Source organism: Hypanus sabinus, chromosome 1 (genome assembly GCF_030144855.1).
Source record: "Hypanus sabinus isolate sHypSab1 chromosome 1, sHypSab1.hap1, whole genome shotgun sequence".
Lineage (NCBI taxonomy): Eukaryota > Metazoa > Chordata > Chondrichthyes > Myliobatiformes > Dasyatidae > Hypanus > Hypanus sabinus.
The window spans coordinates 189,551,700-189,570,962 of NC_082706.1; the positions used below are offsets into that span (position 1 = coordinate 189,551,700).

General features: G+C 39.4%; 1 protein-coding gene across 1 annotated transcript; it reads left to right on the forward strand.

Moving 5' to 3' along the window:
• Positions 1–114: 114 nt before the first annotated feature.
• Positions 115–18,733, forward strand: mrpl53 (mitochondrial ribosomal protein L53). The gene is made up of 3 exons (XM_059983580.1): positions 115–248; positions 9,173–9,285; positions 18,037–18,733. The coding sequence occupies exons 1-3, from the start codon at positions 157–159 to the stop codon at positions 18,162–18,164; spliced, it is 333 nt and encodes a 110-aa protein (XP_059839563.1). The 5' UTR covers positions 115–156; the 3' UTR covers positions 18,165–18,733.
• The last annotated feature ends 530 nt before the right edge of the window (positions 18,734–19,263 follow it).

Below are 19,263 nucleotides of genomic sequence, written 5' to 3' on the forward strand. Positions count from 1 at the left end.
CCCTCCCCAAAAAGAATGGTATATGAAGAGCGAAGGAATAATTGCACGTGCACCTGCGCAGTGACATAGCCAGGGTAAGGGCAGGGACTACAATTCCCAGCGTGCACAGCGAGACTCAGATCACGTGCGCTCTTTGCCGGCGCCGGCTGCAGTGAAATGGCGGCGGGTAGGGCGAAGGTGGTGCTGAAAGCGGTGAAAGATATCAGCGTGCAATTTTGTCCTTTCCAGTCCAATGTCCGAAGTGCCAGGTAGGGAAGCCCTTCAGAATGAAAACACATCTTCCTAAGTGCTTGTTAAGTGATTTTAGGCCAGGAGTAGACTTGTATTTTCATTTAGCTGCTGGAGTCTGAAGTCATGCCTGATTTGTGAGCTAATCCATAATCCCAGCCTTGCCCCATATGGCCAAGTACATTTAGTGATCGCTCTGTTATTTCAGCATTAAAATTATGAACTGATTGCTGTTTATGAGGAGAGTTATTATTCGTACGTAAATGTGTGGAAGGAACATTCTGATAAATAAACCAGATTACTTTGCTAATTAGTTACACATTTATAGAAAATCCTGAACTCTGCGTTTCTTGACTGTAAATATAATTTGACAAAAACAAGGAAAAAGCTGTAACCGTTGAAGGTAGATGGGGTAGGGTCAGTGGAGAGAATTTAACAGAAATTTAGTTGGATTTCCACTCCCCACAGTACACGATTTAATGTCGATGGGAGGCCAGTTGGCGAGATTTTGCATAACCCTTCTGTTAAGTGGCTGGCTTTGCACTCTGAACAGCTTTGGCTGGTAGTGAGCCCTCTCTGTAAACTCTCAAGCTATTAAAGTTCTCCAGTATTTGCATTCAAGGCACTCAAACAATTGCATCAAAATATATAAAAGTTCTACTTTGGAATGTTAAAGCAAACACACATAACAAAGCAACAATTCATTTAAATTAAGTGAATTAACTCAAATATAATTATGGACTGAAGAGTCTGTACTGTGCTGGAGTTTTCTAAGAAAGGTCATTTACATGAAAATAAAGAAATGCAATATAATTTATGAGAAACCTATACAAAAAGACTGATAAACAACAAATATACAAAGAAGACATTGTACAAATAAAAAAAATACTGAGAACATTGGTTCTGGAGTCTTTGAAATTGATTCTGTAGTTTGTGAAATCACTTCAGAGTTCAGGTGAGTGAAGTTCTCCATGCTGGTTCAAGAGCCTAAAGGTTTAGGGTAATAACTGTTCCAGCACAACCCCATCACCATTATATACACAATCACATCATCCATATCAGATACTTGTACAATATGTTTTATAGGGTTGCTTTTATATTTATTGTGTTCTTTTTTGTTTTATTTTTATTGCGAGCTTATTGTGTTTTATTAATGCTGCTGCGAATCTAGAATAAAATCATTTCATTCTCCTTTACACTTGTGTACAGAGGAATGACAATAAAAAATTTTGAATCTTAAACCTGGTGTTGTAGGACCTAGAGCTCCTGTACCTCTTTCCTGTGATAGTAGCAAGAAGAGAGCATGTATCTGCTCCATGTTAAATTCATTAATTTGGAACATGAACTTTGTCTATCCAAAATAGTCTCTTTCAGTAAAACATTCTGATTGTTTCAGTTTCATCTGCAAAAAATAGTTTTGTACAAAATGTATTTCCTTAACTGAAGAGTAATAGTCCACTTTAGTCATGTGCTAATGTCATAAGGAGAAAAGAAGAAACTGACTTGTGTGGGAAGAAGTTCTAGTTCATTAGCTGATAGATCTGGAATGAACAGTATAGGTTGGACTAAGATCCTAGCAGGAGAAAGATTTAATTTCAAATGAACTCCAAAATAGTGTAAGTGAGGCTTAAAGTGGATATAATAATAATCATCAGTGAATGAAAGGATGGATAGAATGGATAATCCATTACAAATTAAGAACTACACAAAAATAATAATTTACCTTTTACTCCAGTCCCTGGCTTTGACGCTAATGCATTTTACATTCCTATATTCATATTTTTCAACATTACATATTTTTCAGATAATGAAATGCATATGAGAGGAATTATTGAAAAGATTGTTATAATGTATGTGAAGATGACAGAAGAAAGGATTAGTGAGGGAAGAGTTACTGTCTTAGAAATAACAATGGAAATAGGAGAAAAGAACAAAAATAATGAATAGATCAAAAATAATTTTATATAATGTGATCAAGGACAAGAGGGGATTAATCATATAATTAGGGGCAAATTGCATGCAACCAAATAGTGTATGGGGAATTTGAGGAGAAAGAAATAGGCAGATTTGTATTTGAGTAAGTCCACATAATGGTGGGAAATTTCTGGCTGCTCTAAATCAACCTATGGGGCAAGCGGATAAAAAAGAAGTGATGAAATTTTTACAAGACAACACAATGTTCTAACCTGATATGCAAGAAAGACGAAAGAAAGAACAAGAGTCAGATCTGGGAGCGTGAAATGAATCAGGACAGATAGGAAAATTAATTATGGGGGAGCAACTCCCCCATAGACTTGATACAAACTTGGAACAATAGTTATGAATCTAATGTAAGCTTATTTATATAAATCTAAGTGTGTATATCTAATGCATATATATGTGTGTATATGTATATTTAAAGGTAGTTAACTAGTCTAGAGCTCTTTAGGAGAAGGATGATCAGATGTCACTTGAAGATAAACTTCAAAGAGCATGTTTGCTACAGTTAAGTTGTGCAGAGTTCAAAATTTAAGTGGTAAGAATAGGTGATTCGAAAATTCAAAGTAAAATTTATTATCAGTGCACACACGTCACCACATAAAACCATGAGTTTGTTTTACTGCCGGAATACTTAGCAAATCTATAGATAAGTAACTGTAAACATAATCTGTAAGCTGCAAACAGACTGCAAATGCAGATCATAAATAAATAGTAAATATCAAGCATGAAATAACAAGATTAGAAGAGTCCTTAAATGAGTGTAGTTATACCTTTTGTTCAAGAGCCTGATGGTTGAGGGTTAGTAACTATTCGTGAACCTGGTGGTGAATCCTGAGGCACCTGTACGTTGTACCTGATGGCAGCAGCAAGAAGAGAGCATGAACACAAAGTACACTGCAGATGCTGTGGTCAAACAACACGTACAACAAGCTAGAGGAATTAAGTAGGTTGGGCAGCATTTGTGGAAACGAGCAGTCAATGTTTTGGGCCGAGAGAGCATTGCCTGGCAAATATATAACTGCGAATTAAGTAATGATATCAGAAAATGTGATGTCTTGGGTAAATTAAGTATTGAATACAGAATGCTTTAACAGTGGAAAAACATAAGAAGGAAATAATACAATAACATTAGGAGAGGAATGAATGGACAATTGGGGAAGAATAGATGAGGCATGACATGAAAATATCATATTTGGCTAAAATAGCTAGGCATGATTAAAATAATGAAAATTAAAGTAGATACAGGGCCAGGAAGGGATAATACAGACTTAAAATAGATGATATTGGTGCTTATTTTGCCTCTCATTTTTTTTACAGTGGAGACTAAGTGGAAATAACAACACACAGAGGCAAGGGAGATAATGACCTTGATATCACATACAAAATGCTAGAGGCAAAAAGCAGGTCAGACAGCATCTATGGAGGGGAAATAATTAGCCCAAAACTCTTCATTAGGTCTGGAAAGGAAGGGGGAAAGGTGGGAGGAGGGGAAGTGGTACAAGCTGGATCACGGGGGGAGCAGCAAGTGAGAGAGTTTCACTGATTTTGTTGTGAAGTTTGAAGCTCTTCCATTAAAATTCAAAGTTTAGAGTAAATTTATATCAAAGTACATGTATGTCACCATACACAACCCTGAAATGCATTTTCTTTCAGGCATGCTTAGTAAATCCATAAAAGAATAATAACCATAATAGAAGCAATGAAAGACTGCATCAACTTGGTCATTCAACCAATATGCAAAAGACAACAAACGGTGCAAATGCAAGAATAATTAAATAAATAAATAAACAATAAATGATTTTATGAGAAGAAAAGTCCATGAGGGTTGTAAGAATTTTGTAGTGATGGGGCAAGTGAAGCTGAAGTTATCCCTGATGGTTGAGGGCTAATAACTGTTCATGAACCTGGTGGTGATAGCCCTGAGGCCATTGTATGTTCTTCCTGATGGCAGAAGCAAGAAGAGCATGACCTGGATGTTGGGGATCCCTGATGATGGATGCTGCTTTCCTGTGACAACACTGTGCACTATGTAGATTTTTGCTCTATGGTGGAGGGGGCTTCACCCATGAAGGACTGAGCCATATCCACTACTTTTAGTAGGATTTCCCATTCAAGGGCATTAGTGTTTACATACTCTCCACATATCTATAGAAGTTTGTCAAAGTGTTAGATGTAGTTCTAAATCTTTACAAACTCCTAAGAAGAGATGCTGCCATGCTTTCTTTGTAATTGCACTTGTGTGCAAAGCTCAGGACAGGTCCTCTGAAATGATAATGGAATTTAAAGTTGCTGATCCCCTTCACCTCTGATCCTCCGATGAGGACTGGCTCATGGACCTCTAGTTTGCTCCTCCTGAAATCAATAATTGGCAGCTTGGTCTTGCCAGCATCAAGTAAGAAGTTGTTATAGCGTCACTCAGCTACAGTTTCAATCTTCCTCCTATATGCTGATTCGTCACCAGCTTTGATTCAGCCCAGAGCAGGGATGTCATTGCAAACTTGAATATTGCATTGGAGCGGTGCTTAGCTACAGTCATAAGTGTAAAGAATGTAGAGCAGGTGGCTAAGCACGTGACCTTGTAGTGCACTTGTGGAGATTGTGGGGGATATGTTGCCAATCTGAACTGACTGGGGTCTGCAAGTGAGAAAATCAAGGATTCAATTACACAAAGAGGTATTAAGGCCAGGGTCTTGAAGCTTATTGATTAGTTTGAGGGGATGGTGGTATCGAATGCCGAGCTGTAATCAGTAAAGAGCATCCAGATGTATGTATCTCAGCTGTCCAGACCTGTTGTGCCGGTAGGTAAATTGGAGCATATCCAAGTCACTTCTCAAACAGGAGTTCATCACCAACCCTTCACTGTAGATATAAATGCTGCTCAGGTTACCACATTCTTCTTAGGCATAGGTATAAGTGAAGCCTGTTTGAAGCACTTGGGTACCTCAAACTGCCGAAGCGAGAGGTAAGAATCTTAGTGAACACTCAAACCAGTTGATCAGCACAGATCTTTAATACTTGGCTAAGTACCCTGACTAGGCCGGATGCTTTTCATCGGTTCATTCTGCTGAAAACTGCTCGAGTGCTGTTTGCCTGATATCGCAAGATCAACAGGGGCTGTGAGAGTTTGTGATGTTTCCTCCATGCTTTGATAATCAAAGCATGCATTGAAGGCATTGAGCTCATTTGGAAGTGAATCCCTGTTGTCGCCTATGTCACTTTATTTTACTTAATAAGAAGTGCGAGGCTAAGTGATAATGACTCCAGACTTTGCATGTGAACAGTCCAATGCACAAATCTAAAAGTTATTGAGGAAAGTACTCTGCTCCTCTGTTGTTCGTGGGATTGGGAAAAGTGTAATAGCACGGACTAAAGCTTGGTTATTGCATGAAAGACAGAATCATAATAATTGGGACTTTTCAAGGTTGTTAGAAGGTTCCCTCAATGAGATGATGGCCTTCAGTTATTTACTATTGATATTAATGACGCAGGAGAATGCAGAATGTAAGATGTAGTGGTTATTGATAACACTAAAATTGGTGGGACTGCATGTTGTGATGTGGGTATTTGGATCTTGCAACAGGCTATAGATGAGTTGTGTAAGCTGATGAAAACTTGGTAAATGGATTTTAATGTGAGGAAGTGTGTGATCATGCTGTTCAGTAAGAGGAATCAAAAACCACACTTATTTAGAGAGAATGTAAATGAGGAGGAATACAGTAGGTTCTAGGTTCTTATGACTATGTTCACAAATATGTCCAGATACAACAAGAAGGCAAATGGACATTAGAAATAGCATTGTTACAATTATGTAGGCTACAACAGCTACCTCTAAGTGCTGGAAGGCAGCAGAATTAATACTGTCTCTATAAAATTTCCCAAATCCACAGGATAGATAAGAAAACCAATATCAGCATCAATATTTCCAGCATTGAAGTTCTAATTGCACATGATTGGTTCTGTTGGACAGGCTATGTTATTCACGTGTACTACACAGGTTCCTGAAGCATTCACTGTTCTGAGCTGTGTTTTGAGAAGAGACTTCCAGGTGAACAGAGGAAAAGATTCAAGAATGTCCTCAAAGCCTCCTTGAGAAAATGCAGCTCTTCCCTCCTCTCTCCAGGCACTGTACCATGTAATCTCAAGCAGTGTGACACCTATCTGTACACTTTCTCCTTCACAATCTCAAATGTCACTCCTCCCTTTGAGAAAGGAGGAAGGAAAAGGATTGAAATTATAGGCCAATTAGCCTGACTTCGGTGGTTGGAATTCATTATTAAGGATAAGGTTTCAGGGTTCTTGGTAGCATGCAATAAAATAGGCTAAAATCAGCATGGCTTCCGTAAGCCAGAAGAGTATTTCTTTTCCTATCCTGACGAAGGTTCTTGGCCCAATATGTCGATTATTTATTTCCCACTGCAGATGCTGCTTGTCTGCTGAGATCCACCAGCATTTTGTGGGCATTAAGTAGAATTTGATGCCACGTGCTGTGGTAGATAACTCCAATGCATTTATAAGGAAGTAGGAAATTAAGAGATACAGCATAAATTTGAAAGAAATAATTAAAGCGTGGAACTATAAATATTTGCTTAGACTGGTTGAAACAAGTGTCCCAATTCCTTATTGTGATAGCTGTGAGATTTGCTTATAGAGGGTCATAATGAGATCTTTAAGTCACATCTAGATGTTCAGATTATGATTTAATAGGCTTAGAACATTACAGCTCCACACAGGCTCTTGATCAGTCTCACCCTTCCTCTTACATAACAACCTCTATTGTATTTGCCTCTACTGCCACACCTGGCAGGCCATTCTATTTGCCCACCATTCTCTGACGTAACTCTGACATTCCCCTCTGCTTTCCCCCAGTCACCTTAAAATTCTGCACCTTTGTACGAGCGTTGTTTCTGCCCTGGGTAAAAGGTCTCTGGCTGCCCACTCTTTCTGTGCTTCTCATCATCTTGTAAGAAGGCATATGATGTATTGGCCTTCATCAATAGTGGAATTAAATTTAGGAGCCGAGAGGCAATATTGCAGCTGGAGTACTGTGCTCAGTTCTGGTCGCCTCACTACAGGAAGGATGTGGAAGCTATAGAAAGGGTGCAGAGGAGATTTACAAGGATGTTGCCTGGATTGGGGGGAGCGTGCCTTATGAGAATAGGTTGAGTGAACTCGGCCTTTTCTCCTTGGAGCGACGGAGGATGAGGGGTGACCTGATAGAGGTGTATAAGATGATGAGAGGCATTGATCATGTGGATAGTCAGAGGCTTTTTCCCAGGGCTGAAATGGTTGCCACAAGAGGACACAGGTTTAAGGTGCTGGGGAGTAGGTATAAGGGAGATGTCAGGGGTAAGTTTTTTGCTCAGAGAGTGGTGAGTGCGTGGAATGGGCTGCCGGCAAAGGTGGTGGAGGTGGATACGATAGTCTTTTAAGAGACTTTTGGATAGGTACATGGAGCTTAGAAAAATAGAGGGCTATGGGTGAGCCTAGTAATTTCTAAGGTAGGGACATGTTCGGCACAACTTTGTGGGCTGAAGGGCCTGTATCGTGCTGTCGGTTTTCTGTGTTTCTATACCTCTACTTCTATTGGGGTGACACCTTAGTGTAGTGATTAGTACAATGCTTTACAGTACAGACAACCTGGGTTCGATTCCCGTCACTGCCTGTAAGAAGTTTGTACATTCTCCCTGTGACCATGTGAGTTTCCTCCAGGTGTTATGGTTTCCTCCCACATTCCAAAAATGTACCGACTGGTAAGTTAATTAATCATTGTGAATTGTCCCATGATTAGGCTAGGATTAAAGGTTGAAAGGTTCATTTTATTATCAAAAGTATGTATGCAGAATACAACTGAGATTCGTCTTCTCCAGATAGCTATAAAATACAGAAAAAGCATTGAGGTTGTTGAGCATCAAACCCCTAACCCCCAAGCTCCACCCACACAACAAATTAGCAACAGCAATATCAAACCCTCAACCCCTCCATCACCCCCAAAAAAAGTACCATATTGCCCACCTGCCAATCGGCAACAAGAAAGAAAACAGAAAAACTGAAGAAGACGAGTATAAACTACAGTCCACACCAATAATCATATATGTCTAGGAATTTAGAAAATATCCTCTGTCAACATCGAGAACAATAGCTCGAATTCAGTCCTTCTGTAGGGCCTTCATCCGAGAAACGGCCTCCCTAAATCGGGATTGCTGGGTGGCGTGGCTTGAAATGCCGAAAGGGCCTCTTCCATGTTGTATTTCAAATAAAAAAATCTTGAAGACTATACATTTGACAATAAATCTTCTCCAGACCTCCTGTAACTGTTAACCGAGATTTAACAATGTAGCATTTTGAATAATATCACATCTTAGCTTTTATGAAGTATGCCTTTAAAATTTCAGGAAAATTTAGTCTTTTGGAAGATTTGCTTTCATAATTGGGTGGTAGAGTTGAGATACGTCTCTACTGGATGGTCGGTCGTATGGTTATGCAACTGCGGCTGCCAGGCAGGCAATCTCTGAAGAGTGTTGATATGGCTGGGATCACCCGTCTTGTAAAGGCCTTGCCTAGAAGAAGACAATGGCAAACCACTTCTTTAGAAAAGATTGCCAAGAACAGTATAGACATGGATAGAACCACGATCGCACACATCATATGACACGGCACATGATGATGATGGTGACATTCATAAATCCATAAATTTCACATTTTAAAGAAGTTGCAGTAGGTTTATTACTTTGTGTATTTATATGTATTTAATAGTGTGTATTTAGAAGATCTACATACATAGACTGAGATGTAATAACTGCAAAACATGAAATTGGTGCAAAACATGAGACAATTTTATTTGAAACTTGAAATGAAATATAAATGTGGCATCTGTACCAAAATAGCATGAAAAGCCTATTAGCAGTTTAACATTGTTGGCACAATTTGTGTCCATTTACATTTCTTTTCTAATCCTGTTTTGTAGAGAGTTTCTTGCTGCAATAGGAACAGAAAAGGCACGTCAAACAAACTCCAACTGTCGGATTGTAGCTGATGTAAGGCATGATGAGACAGAGCCTGTAATAACTGTAACATTCAGTAAGTTTTGCTTCCCATTTTAGTTTATTAAAAGTGAGGCTTTATCAGAAATGATAAAAGAAGGTTAACATCTATTCCACAGTTTTACTTAGTGTTAGCCTTGGTGTCAGGAGACAAATGTATTTATATATCTTTCTGTGATTGTTGACTGCACTGCTGCATAATTCTTAACATTACATTACTTCTGTTTAGTATTACCCTGTTCTTTGAGTTACATTGATAAGTATAATGGACTGTTCTAACCCAAACTGTAGTTTTTATCTAGTATGACAGCCTGTATTATATGCAATTATGCACAGAATTCATTTTGAGATTGCTTCTTTTACTCAAGCTGATGTCCAGCTTTCTCTGGTCAAACTTAGTACATGCCTCTGGCGCCTGGAATCTCAAGTTTAACATGTGATTGTAGAATAACACTGTGCAGAAGGAGATAGTTCAACCCATCCATGAACTCATCTAATTAGGCCTAATACACTGTCTGTTTCCCACAGCTCTTCTAATTATTTGTTTTCCACTGTTTATTCATTTCAGTATTAGGACATGGAGCAGTACAGCGCAGAAAGAGACCCTTTTCCCACAATGTCTGTGCTGAACACCATGCCAAACTAAAACAATTCTCTTCTGCTTGTATATGATCTATATCCCACCCACCCCCAGCAGATTTGTGTGACTAGTAGCCTCTTAAATGCCACTATTATGTGTGTTTCCACTACTCCCCCCCCCCCCCCAAGCAGCCTGTTCCAGGCACCTACCAGTCTCTGTGTTTCAAAAAAAACAAGCAAAATAACTTTTCCCACACATCTCCTTTAAACTTTTCCCCTCTCACCTAAAAATGTATAGTCTCTGGTACTCAACATTTCTATCTAGGGCAAAATGATTCTGACTGTTTATGGCTCTCATGACCTTATTTTCTGTTAGGTCTCCCCTCAGCCTCTGATGCTCCAGGGAAATTAACACAAGTAGTCCAGCCTCTAATCCAGCCAGCAAACTGGTAAACCTTTTTTCCCAATAAGGCAGCCAGCATAATCAAATACCCCACCCATCCCAATCATTTTCTCTTCTCCTCCTCCCATAGGACAGAAGATACAAAAGTTTAAAAGCATGTACTACCAGGCTCAAAGCCAGCTTTTATCCCACTGTTATAAGATTATTAAATGGTTCCTATTATGAGATGATAGACTCTTTATCTCTTTCTACCCTCTTATGATCTTGCATCTGATTATCTACCTGTGTGTATGGAACCGGAGGAGGTGGTGGAGGTACTTAATGAATACTTTGTTTCACTATTCACTATGGAAAAGGACCTTGGCGATTGTAGGGATGATTTACAACAGACTAAAAAGCTAGAGCATATAGACATTAAGAAAGAGGATGTGCTGGAGCTTTTGGAAAACAACAAGTTGGGTAAGTCACCAGGTCTGTACGAGATATATCCCAGGCTACTGTGGGAGGCGAGAGAGGAGATTGCTGAGCCTCTGGCAATGATCTTTGTATCATCCATTGGGATGGAAGAGGTTCTGGAGGATTGGAAGGTTGCAGATGTTGTTCCCTTATTCCATAAAGGGAGTAGAGATAGCCCAGGAAATTATAGACTAGTGAGTTTTACTTCAATGGTTGGTAAGTTGATGGAGAAGAAAGGGTGCAGAGGAGATTTACAAGGATGTTGCCTGGATTTGGGAGCATGCCTTATGAGAATGGGTTGAGTGAACTCGGCCTTTTCTCCTTGGAGCAACAGAGGATAGGAGGTGACCTGACGGAGGTGTATGTATAAGGTGATGAGAGGCTTTTTCCCAGGGTTGAAATAGCTAACACAAGATGGCACGGTTTTAAGGTGCTTGGAAGTAGGTACAGAGGAGATGTCAGGGGTAAGTTTTTTATGCAGAGAGTGGTGAGTGCATGGAATGGTCTGCTGGCGATGGCGGTGTACGATAGGGTCTTTTAAGAGACTCCTGGACAGGGATATGGAGCTTAGAAAAATAGAGGGCTGTTGGTGACCCTAGGCAATTACTGAAGTAAGTATATCTTCGCCACAGCATTGTGGGCTGAAAGGCCTGTATTGTGCTGTAGGTTTTTTGTGTTTTGGCACTGCACTTTGTCTATAACTGTAACACTTTATTCTGCACTGTGTTACTGTTTTACATTGTACTACCTCAATGCATTGTAATAATTTGATCTGTATGAATGAGAAGTTTTTCACTATACTTCGATACAAATAACAATAATGAACCAATTTACCTAGATTCACATTTCTCAGTTTTGATGCAGGGCACTCTGAACCTGATAGATTAGCTGTTTCACTTTACAGACACTGCCTCACCTGAGTTTTTATATCACTTTCTGTTCTTACTTTATAGCTTTTTGAAATTCTCAGTTTTTAAAATTCTACACTTTGCACATATCCCTGTACTTTTGTCTCCATACCTTAAAATACATTTCTCTCTCCATTTACCTCTCCAAACTCAAGTGCCTTTTAAAACTATCCCTAAGTCATTATGATTTACCTTTTAGTCATTTCTTCTGTGGGCGACTGTCAATTTATGACAGACTTCATATGAACACTATCCAGAGCTTTCCAACCTCATTTGTAGTGCTAAATGTACTGCAGAGGTCAAATGTCAACTTGCTAGAGAGCAATAATTCAAAAGGGATGTTCATTGCCCTACATACATCAGCATGTAGCTTTGGTGGTAATTTGGCAGGAAGTAATCTGTACCCCTTCCCCCACTCACATATCAGTCCAACTTTTAAATTCCCGAGCTAATTAGTAATAAGTGAAATTGGGAATGTGGAAAAATATGTACATGCATATTCTGTAGCTTCCTATATAAGAATGGATTGCACATTTTCATCAAATCTGCATCTGTTTTAGCATATTATATTTTAGAATATTTAATTATATGTTTAAATTTTCAGAACAGCTTGGATGATTCAAACTAGGTAGTTGAATATTAAATTTCACTTAATTTTTTTGTTCATGATGAATTGATTTGAAATTTTAGACCATAGACCATAAGACATAGAGGGAGTATTGGGCCATTTGGCCCACTGAGTCTGCTCCACTATTGGCTGATTTATTATCCCTCTCAACCCCATTTTTTTGCCTTCTCCCTGTATCCTTTGACACCCTTACTAATCAAGAACCTGTCTACCACCACTTTAAATACACCCAATAATTTGGTCGCCACAGCCATCTATGACTATTAATTTCATAGCTTTACCACCCTCTGGCTAAAGAAATTCCTCATTATCTCTGTTCTAAAGTGACTTCCTTGTAATCTGAGGCCCTCTGGTACCAGATACCCACACTCCCCTCCACATCCACCTTTCAATATTCAGTAGGTTTCATTCTTCTGAACTCCAGCAAGTACAGGTCTAAAACCATCAAATGCTCTTAATACATTAACCCGTTAATTTGTAGAATCATTTTTGTGAACCTCCGGACCCTTTCCAATGTCAGCACATCCTTTCTAAGATTGGGGGCTATTAGGAATTTGAGGAGAATTGCTATGTCACCAAAGACACTTGCAAATTTCTACACACATACTGTGGGGAGCATTCTGAGTGGTTGCATCACTGTCTGGTATAGGGTTGGGAGGTGGGTGGCACTGCACAGGATCGGGGAAAAACTGCAGAAAGTTGTAAATTCTGCCAGTTCCATCATGGGTACTAGCCTCCCCAGCATCCAGGACACCTCCAAAAGGCGATGCTTCAAAATGCTGACGTCCATGATTAAGGACCCACATCACCCAGGGCATGCCCTCTTCTCATTGCTACTATCATGGAGGAGGTACAGGGGCCTGAAGACACACACTCAGTGTTTGAGGAACAGTTTCTTCCCTCTGCCATCAGTTTTCTGAATGGACAAAGGACCCATGAACACTACCTCAATATATTTTTTCCCTCTTTTTTTACATTACTTATTTAATTTTTATATATTATAGTATAGTTTTTATTATGTTTTGCAAAGTACTCCAAAAAATTTCATGACACATATTAAACCTGATTCTGATTCATTTAGAGCAATTAATTGTATTTATTTAGCTCTTCCAGCAATGATAAAGAATCTCAGTTCTTCATAAAGTTTCAAGGGGAAGCAATGGACATTTCAGGTTCAGATTTATTAATTACATGTACATTGAAACAGAGTGTGAAATGCCATTTGTGTTATTAATAGCACACCAAGGGATGTACTGGGGGCAGCTTGCAAGTGTCACCACACATTTTGATACCAACATAGCATGCCCTCCATGAATATCTCAGAACACAACAAAACAGAGCTTGTAGGAGGAACTGGAAACAACACTTAGTCTGCATGTGATGTTTGGCCTATTTCTCAAGCAAAACATTTTGTTATCCTTGGAATTCTTTAATTACCTCCAGTCTTTTTAGAGGTGCCAAGCGGGGGGGGGGGGGCACACGCTGGGAGAAAGGAACAACTAAATAGTATTGGATAACCGTTAGTGCATAAGCATTTGCACTATTTTGAAGATGATATGGATACTTGGAAAATTAAATGAGCAACTTCATAATTTATCAAAACCATCAATCAATGAAAATTGTGTTTTCAAGCCATAGAGAATCCTGATGAGCGCTCTCACTTAAATAATAAAGACACTGCAGTAATCATATTTGTAAGGAAAGGTAGCAAGGCAGGCCAATGAGACTGATTTTAGTTGTAGGGAAGTTACTGGAAGGAATTCTGAGGGATAAGATCAGCCATCACTGGGATAGTCAGATTCAGATTCGGATTCAGTTTATTGTCATTTAGAAACCACAAATGCAATGCAGTTAAAAAATGAGACAACGTTCCCCCAGAATGATATCACAAAAGCATATGACAAAACAGACTACACCAGAAAATCCACGTAACGTTTGGCAATCCCCAATCCAGAGTCCAGAGAGGCTGCTGCGTATTAATATCACACTACCATCTAGCGTGTTCCCCGGAAAGGAGCTCCAAATCCACCAGACAAAAACAAGACCTGCACAAAACCACATAGTTACAACAGTGCAAACAGTAGCATAATTGATAAAAAAACAGACTATGGGCACAGTAAAAATAGTCCAAGATGTTAAAGGGCTGTAAGTTCAAAAGCAATCACCGCAGTTTCCACAAGTCCCCAGGGTCCTGACAGACTCGCCATCCCACGCTGGCGGCAGGAGTACCCCCACTAAGGACTTCCAAGGCGCCGCCCAACTCAGCCTCGCAGACGCAGCTCACAATGGAAGCTCTGTCGAAACCAGCCTCGCAGACGCAGCACACACCAAAAGCGACCTGAGTCCGTCGAAAGGACTCCGAGCCGACGACCATCCCCTCTCTCACAGCTTCTCCGAGCACCATCCTCTGCCGAGCGTATTAAAATGGCTTCGCCAACGGCCATCGGCAACGCGACCCCGAGGACTGGGGGCCTGTTCTTCCCAGCAGAGACGTGGACCTCACAGCAGCAGCAGCAGCAACGAAAAGGTCTTCCTGGAATTTCCTGATGTTTCTCCGTGCTTCCACGTCCGTTTTCAATCGATTATGATTGCGCACGGCACCCCACTTCACAAATAACAGATGATCAGTTCCGGAGTGGCCACTGCAAGCTGCGTCGCGCTGCCATCTTGGATCATCATTAAAAGCCTGATCAAGAATAGTCAGCATAGTTGTTTGTAGGAGGTCATAAGAGATAACTAGGGAACAGTTGAAGGTCAGGTAATGGATGTTGCCTACTTCAGTAAGGTCTTTGACAGAATCCACATGGTCAGCTGACCTAGATGGTTAGGTCACGTGGGATTCAGAGGAAGCTGGTGAGGTGGATTCAGAGTTGGCTCAGCGATAGAAAGCTATCTACTAGCTTACTAGGAAATGGTTATCACAGGAGAGCCCAACTTTAAATACATGGATGGAAATTACAATGGACATTTACAAATGGAGAAGATAACAGCTTCTGTTAATCATAAGCTGGAACAATTTGATTCATACTGGGAAAAATGGTTTAACTACATAATGCCTCATCGCCCTGATTTTATTCTCACAGATCAATGAATCTGTTGTAAAAAAAAATCACTCCCTACTTGTACATAGTTCTTTCCTTTTGCTTGTTTTTTTCTTTCCACTCTTTTCTATAAGTGTATACCTCAGATAAATACTTTGTGGAGATTTGTGATATATATGATTATATGATATGTATGTACAATGTCTGAAATAAATCTTATGGAAATGCTTGTTTGATGATGAACTTCAATAAAAAAAATTACAAAAAAAAAAGTAGAGGATGATGGTTGAAGGTTGATTCTCTGACTGGAAGTCTGTGACTAATGGAGTTTAGAAGTGAGTTCCAGAAGTGAAGTTTAGGTCCTCTGTTATTCATTATTTATATAAATGTTTTGGATGTAAATGTACATAGCATGATTATCAAGTTTGTGGATACTAAATTAGGAGTTCTTGTTGATAATGGAGCAGGTTATAATGAATTACAGAGATCCTGATCAGTCGGGGAGATGGGCTAAGGAATGGCAAAGACGTTTGAACTTGGATAAGGGTGAGATGTTCCATTTTGGAAATTCAAACCAGCTAGGACCAATACAGTGAATGGCAGAGTATTGTAGAACAGAGGAAGCTGGATGGACAAGTGCAGAGTTTACTGAAAGCAGCCACACAAGTAGACAGGGTGGTGAAGAAGCCCCTAGCATACTGGCATTCAGTAGTCAGGGCATCCAGTTTAGGAGAAGAGGCATTATATTGCAGTTATACAAGTGGCTGCTGAGGCTGCATTTGGAGCATTGTGTAGCATTTTGGTCACCCTGTTATAGGGAAGACATTGTCAGGACGGAGAAGGTACAGAAAAGGTTTATGATACTGCCTGGACAAGAGAAGCTGGCCAATGTGGATCTTTATTCCTTGGGGCATAGGAGAGTGAGGGATGACCTCACAGAAGTTGATAAAATCACGAGGGATATGGACAAGGTGCATGGCCATAATCTTTTCCCTGGGGTTGAGAAGTCCAAAATTAAACAGCAAAGATACAAGATGAGTGGGGAGTTTTAAGGGAGACCAGAAGGTAGTGTGTACCTGGAATGAGGATGTGATTGAAGCAGGTATAACTGCAACATTTAAGAAGTATTTGGATATTGCATGGTGGGAGGGGCCTGGAGAATTATGGGTCAAGTGCAGGCAACTGGGATTAGTAGGGAGGATGCTGTGGGTCAACATGGACCAGTTGGGCCGAAGGACCTGTTTCCATGCTGTATTGATCTTTGACCCTAAAATCTGTGGGATTATTCCATAGCCTGTAAATTATAAACAGATACCACACCACACCCTTTGCTGTGATGTATGACTGGCTATTCAGCATGATCAGTGCTGATTATCTATCTCAGTATCATGTTCCCCCTCTCGCCTAATGCCCCTTGATACCTTTTGAAACTGAAAATTTACCTTTCTTTGTAAATATATCCTGCAACTTAGCCACCTGTGGCAACAATGGAAAGTGTCACTAGTGTGGCATTTATTTAAGCTTCCAGATTGTTTAATGTCATTTCCAGTACATAAGTGTAAAGGAGAATGAAATAGTTGTTACTCCAGATCTGATGCAGCACAAAAAGAAACAATAAGATAACAACACAGTGATAAGAAGACTTTGAGTGTATGTCTGTGAAATGGCGCTAGGGACAGGAATATCTGTTCATAAGGTGACTGGCAGGAAATGATGATGTAGTCATGGTAGGGAGTTTGGTGGGATGGGGTTGCTGATCAGCCTAACTGCTTGGGGAAAGTAACTGTTTTTGAGACTGGTGGACCTGTCTTGGATACTACATAGTCTTCTTGATGGGAGTGTGATAAATAGTCCATGAGCAGGGTGAGTGGGATTCTTCATGATGTTACTGGCCCTTTTCCAGTACCTTTTTGTATATACAGTGTGTCCTTGATGACAGGTAGGTTGGTGCCGGTGTTGCATTGGATAGCTTTGACATTTGCTGCATGATATGGAAACTGCACTGTGTAAACAGGAAGGCTGGTGCCAGTGATGCGTTGAACAGTTTAAGCAATTGCTGCGTGATACAGAAACTGCACTGTAGAGGACAGGAAAGCTCTACAGCAGATGGTCAAAACTACCTGTCTTCCTGTCCACCACAATGCAGTTCCTATATCATACAGCAATTGTTGGCATTGCCTGCTCAGTTTGTTTAACTTAGATAAACTTTTGCAAGTATCAGTTAGATCAGCTCTCATTCTTCAAATGAGTATAAACCTAGCCAACTTTATTTCTCCTCCTTTGGCAACCTCAGCATCCATTTTTCAACTGAATCTATAGGGAATTGCACTATTTTCATAGAAATAAATTCACCCATTCCGTATAAATATGCCTCAGGCTAGTGGTGCTGAATTTAAAAACAGAACTTAATCATGAACACGAGGTGCATCTTATTTTGTATTTAGTTTTGAAGAACAAGTTATTTTGGGGCAACCTTAGCTTGGCATAGGATGTAATTAGAACTGAAATTTTGGATTTTCTTATGCCTAGCTTCTCTAGAGTTACATTCAGAGTTATCACTTACAAATTTTCTTTCCACTTTCTAGTCTTTTCATTCCAAAACAAGCCTAGTTGCCATATTTGTAGAAAAATTAATTAGTCAAATTGTTTAATGATGTAAGTTATTTGAATGCCCACAAAAAATATGGAGGTCTCATGGCTTGTCTTGTTTATTTTAGGATTCAGTAACTATAACTAACATCATTCATGAGTGTATTTTTTCACCTTTTGACAGATGATGGAGAAAACTTGATAATGAAGTCAGCAAACTTGACAAACAGAGAGATGCTATCAGTTTTCAATGAGAGGTGTATTGCCAAAGACCCCAAGGCAGAAGATGCGGGACAAAAGAAAGCTAACTGAGTTACATTAGTACTATGTTAATGTTTTCACTGGAAATTCAAGCCTGATGAAGTGTTCAATGACTTGGTATTTGTCAAATTTAAAGCTGCAACTAAAGCATTTACGTAATATACTGTCCAGTACAATGAAGCTCCTTTCAGTTCATCATTCAATGGAATTCTGAGTCATGATTTTAGAATTTATGTCCTTCAGAGCTGTGTCCAATAGGATCTGGATTAAGTAGGAACTCGAAAATTTGTAATAACTCAGCAACTGCTAGCAGAACACCCTATTGTGAATAGTGGCATATTATTGTACATATTGACTACAAGAAAACATTTTGTCTTGGTAAGATTACTCAATTTCTTTAGTGATCACTATTTTCCTATTTAACTTACGGCATTGTTTTGTATATATGTACCAGAGAGTCTGAAATAAGGCCAAGAAGAACAGAAAAGATACCTAAAGTGGCATAATTTGCTGTCAGATTTGGATTTTTAAAAATGTGAAATGTATTACTTTTAAGCATTGTAATTTTTTAAACCTAAGACATTCTTTCCAATGAATAAAATTAGCAGTTTGCTTGACAATTTGTTTGTTGCTACCTTTTGAAGAACTTGAGTTTTAGTATATTTATATTTCCTGAATTAATATGGTAGCTAAAATTTTCTTCAGATCACAGTAAATTAAAGAGATTTTCTTCATTATTATGTTACCTAAAAAAACACAGCAGATAATAGAGCATAAAAATCCCATGCCTATTCATGACTTGCAAAATGGTGTGGTCAGGCATCATTTATTTAAGTACTTTCTCTGAGACAGGAACATTCATAGCTGCCTATAAATGATAATTCACATCCTGCAGTATTAATCTAAAATAATCCCATAAACCCACCACTTAGTTGAATGGGCTAACAAAGACTCATAAAGCAGATACTTGCATCAGTATTCTGCCAATAATAATTTACTTTTTCTGTAAAGCCTATTTTATTTTGGCAATTTTCAGGTGGTTGTGGATTATTGGGGGGTGGTGGGGGGACATCCTGATTGTGAATTCCATCTTTCCAGGGCTCATCTTATTGAGTTACCAAACTGCCAGTAGTAGCAAAAAGGAAATCAA

Excerpts from the sequence above, each read along its gene's own strand:
- mrpl53 (XM_059983580.1), top strand. The coding sequence starts at position 157 with ATGGCGGCGGGTAGGGCGAAGGTGGTGCTGAAAGCGGTGAAAGATATC. Across the intron at positions 249-9,172 it reads TCCAATGTCCGAAGTGCCAG|AGAGTTTCTTGCTGCAATAG; the intron begins GTAGGGAAGCCC and ends CCTGTTTTGTAG. Across the intron at positions 9,286-18,036 it reads TGTAATAACTGTAACATTCA|ATGATGGAGAAAACTTGATA; the intron begins GTAAGTTTTGCT and ends ACCTTTTGACAG.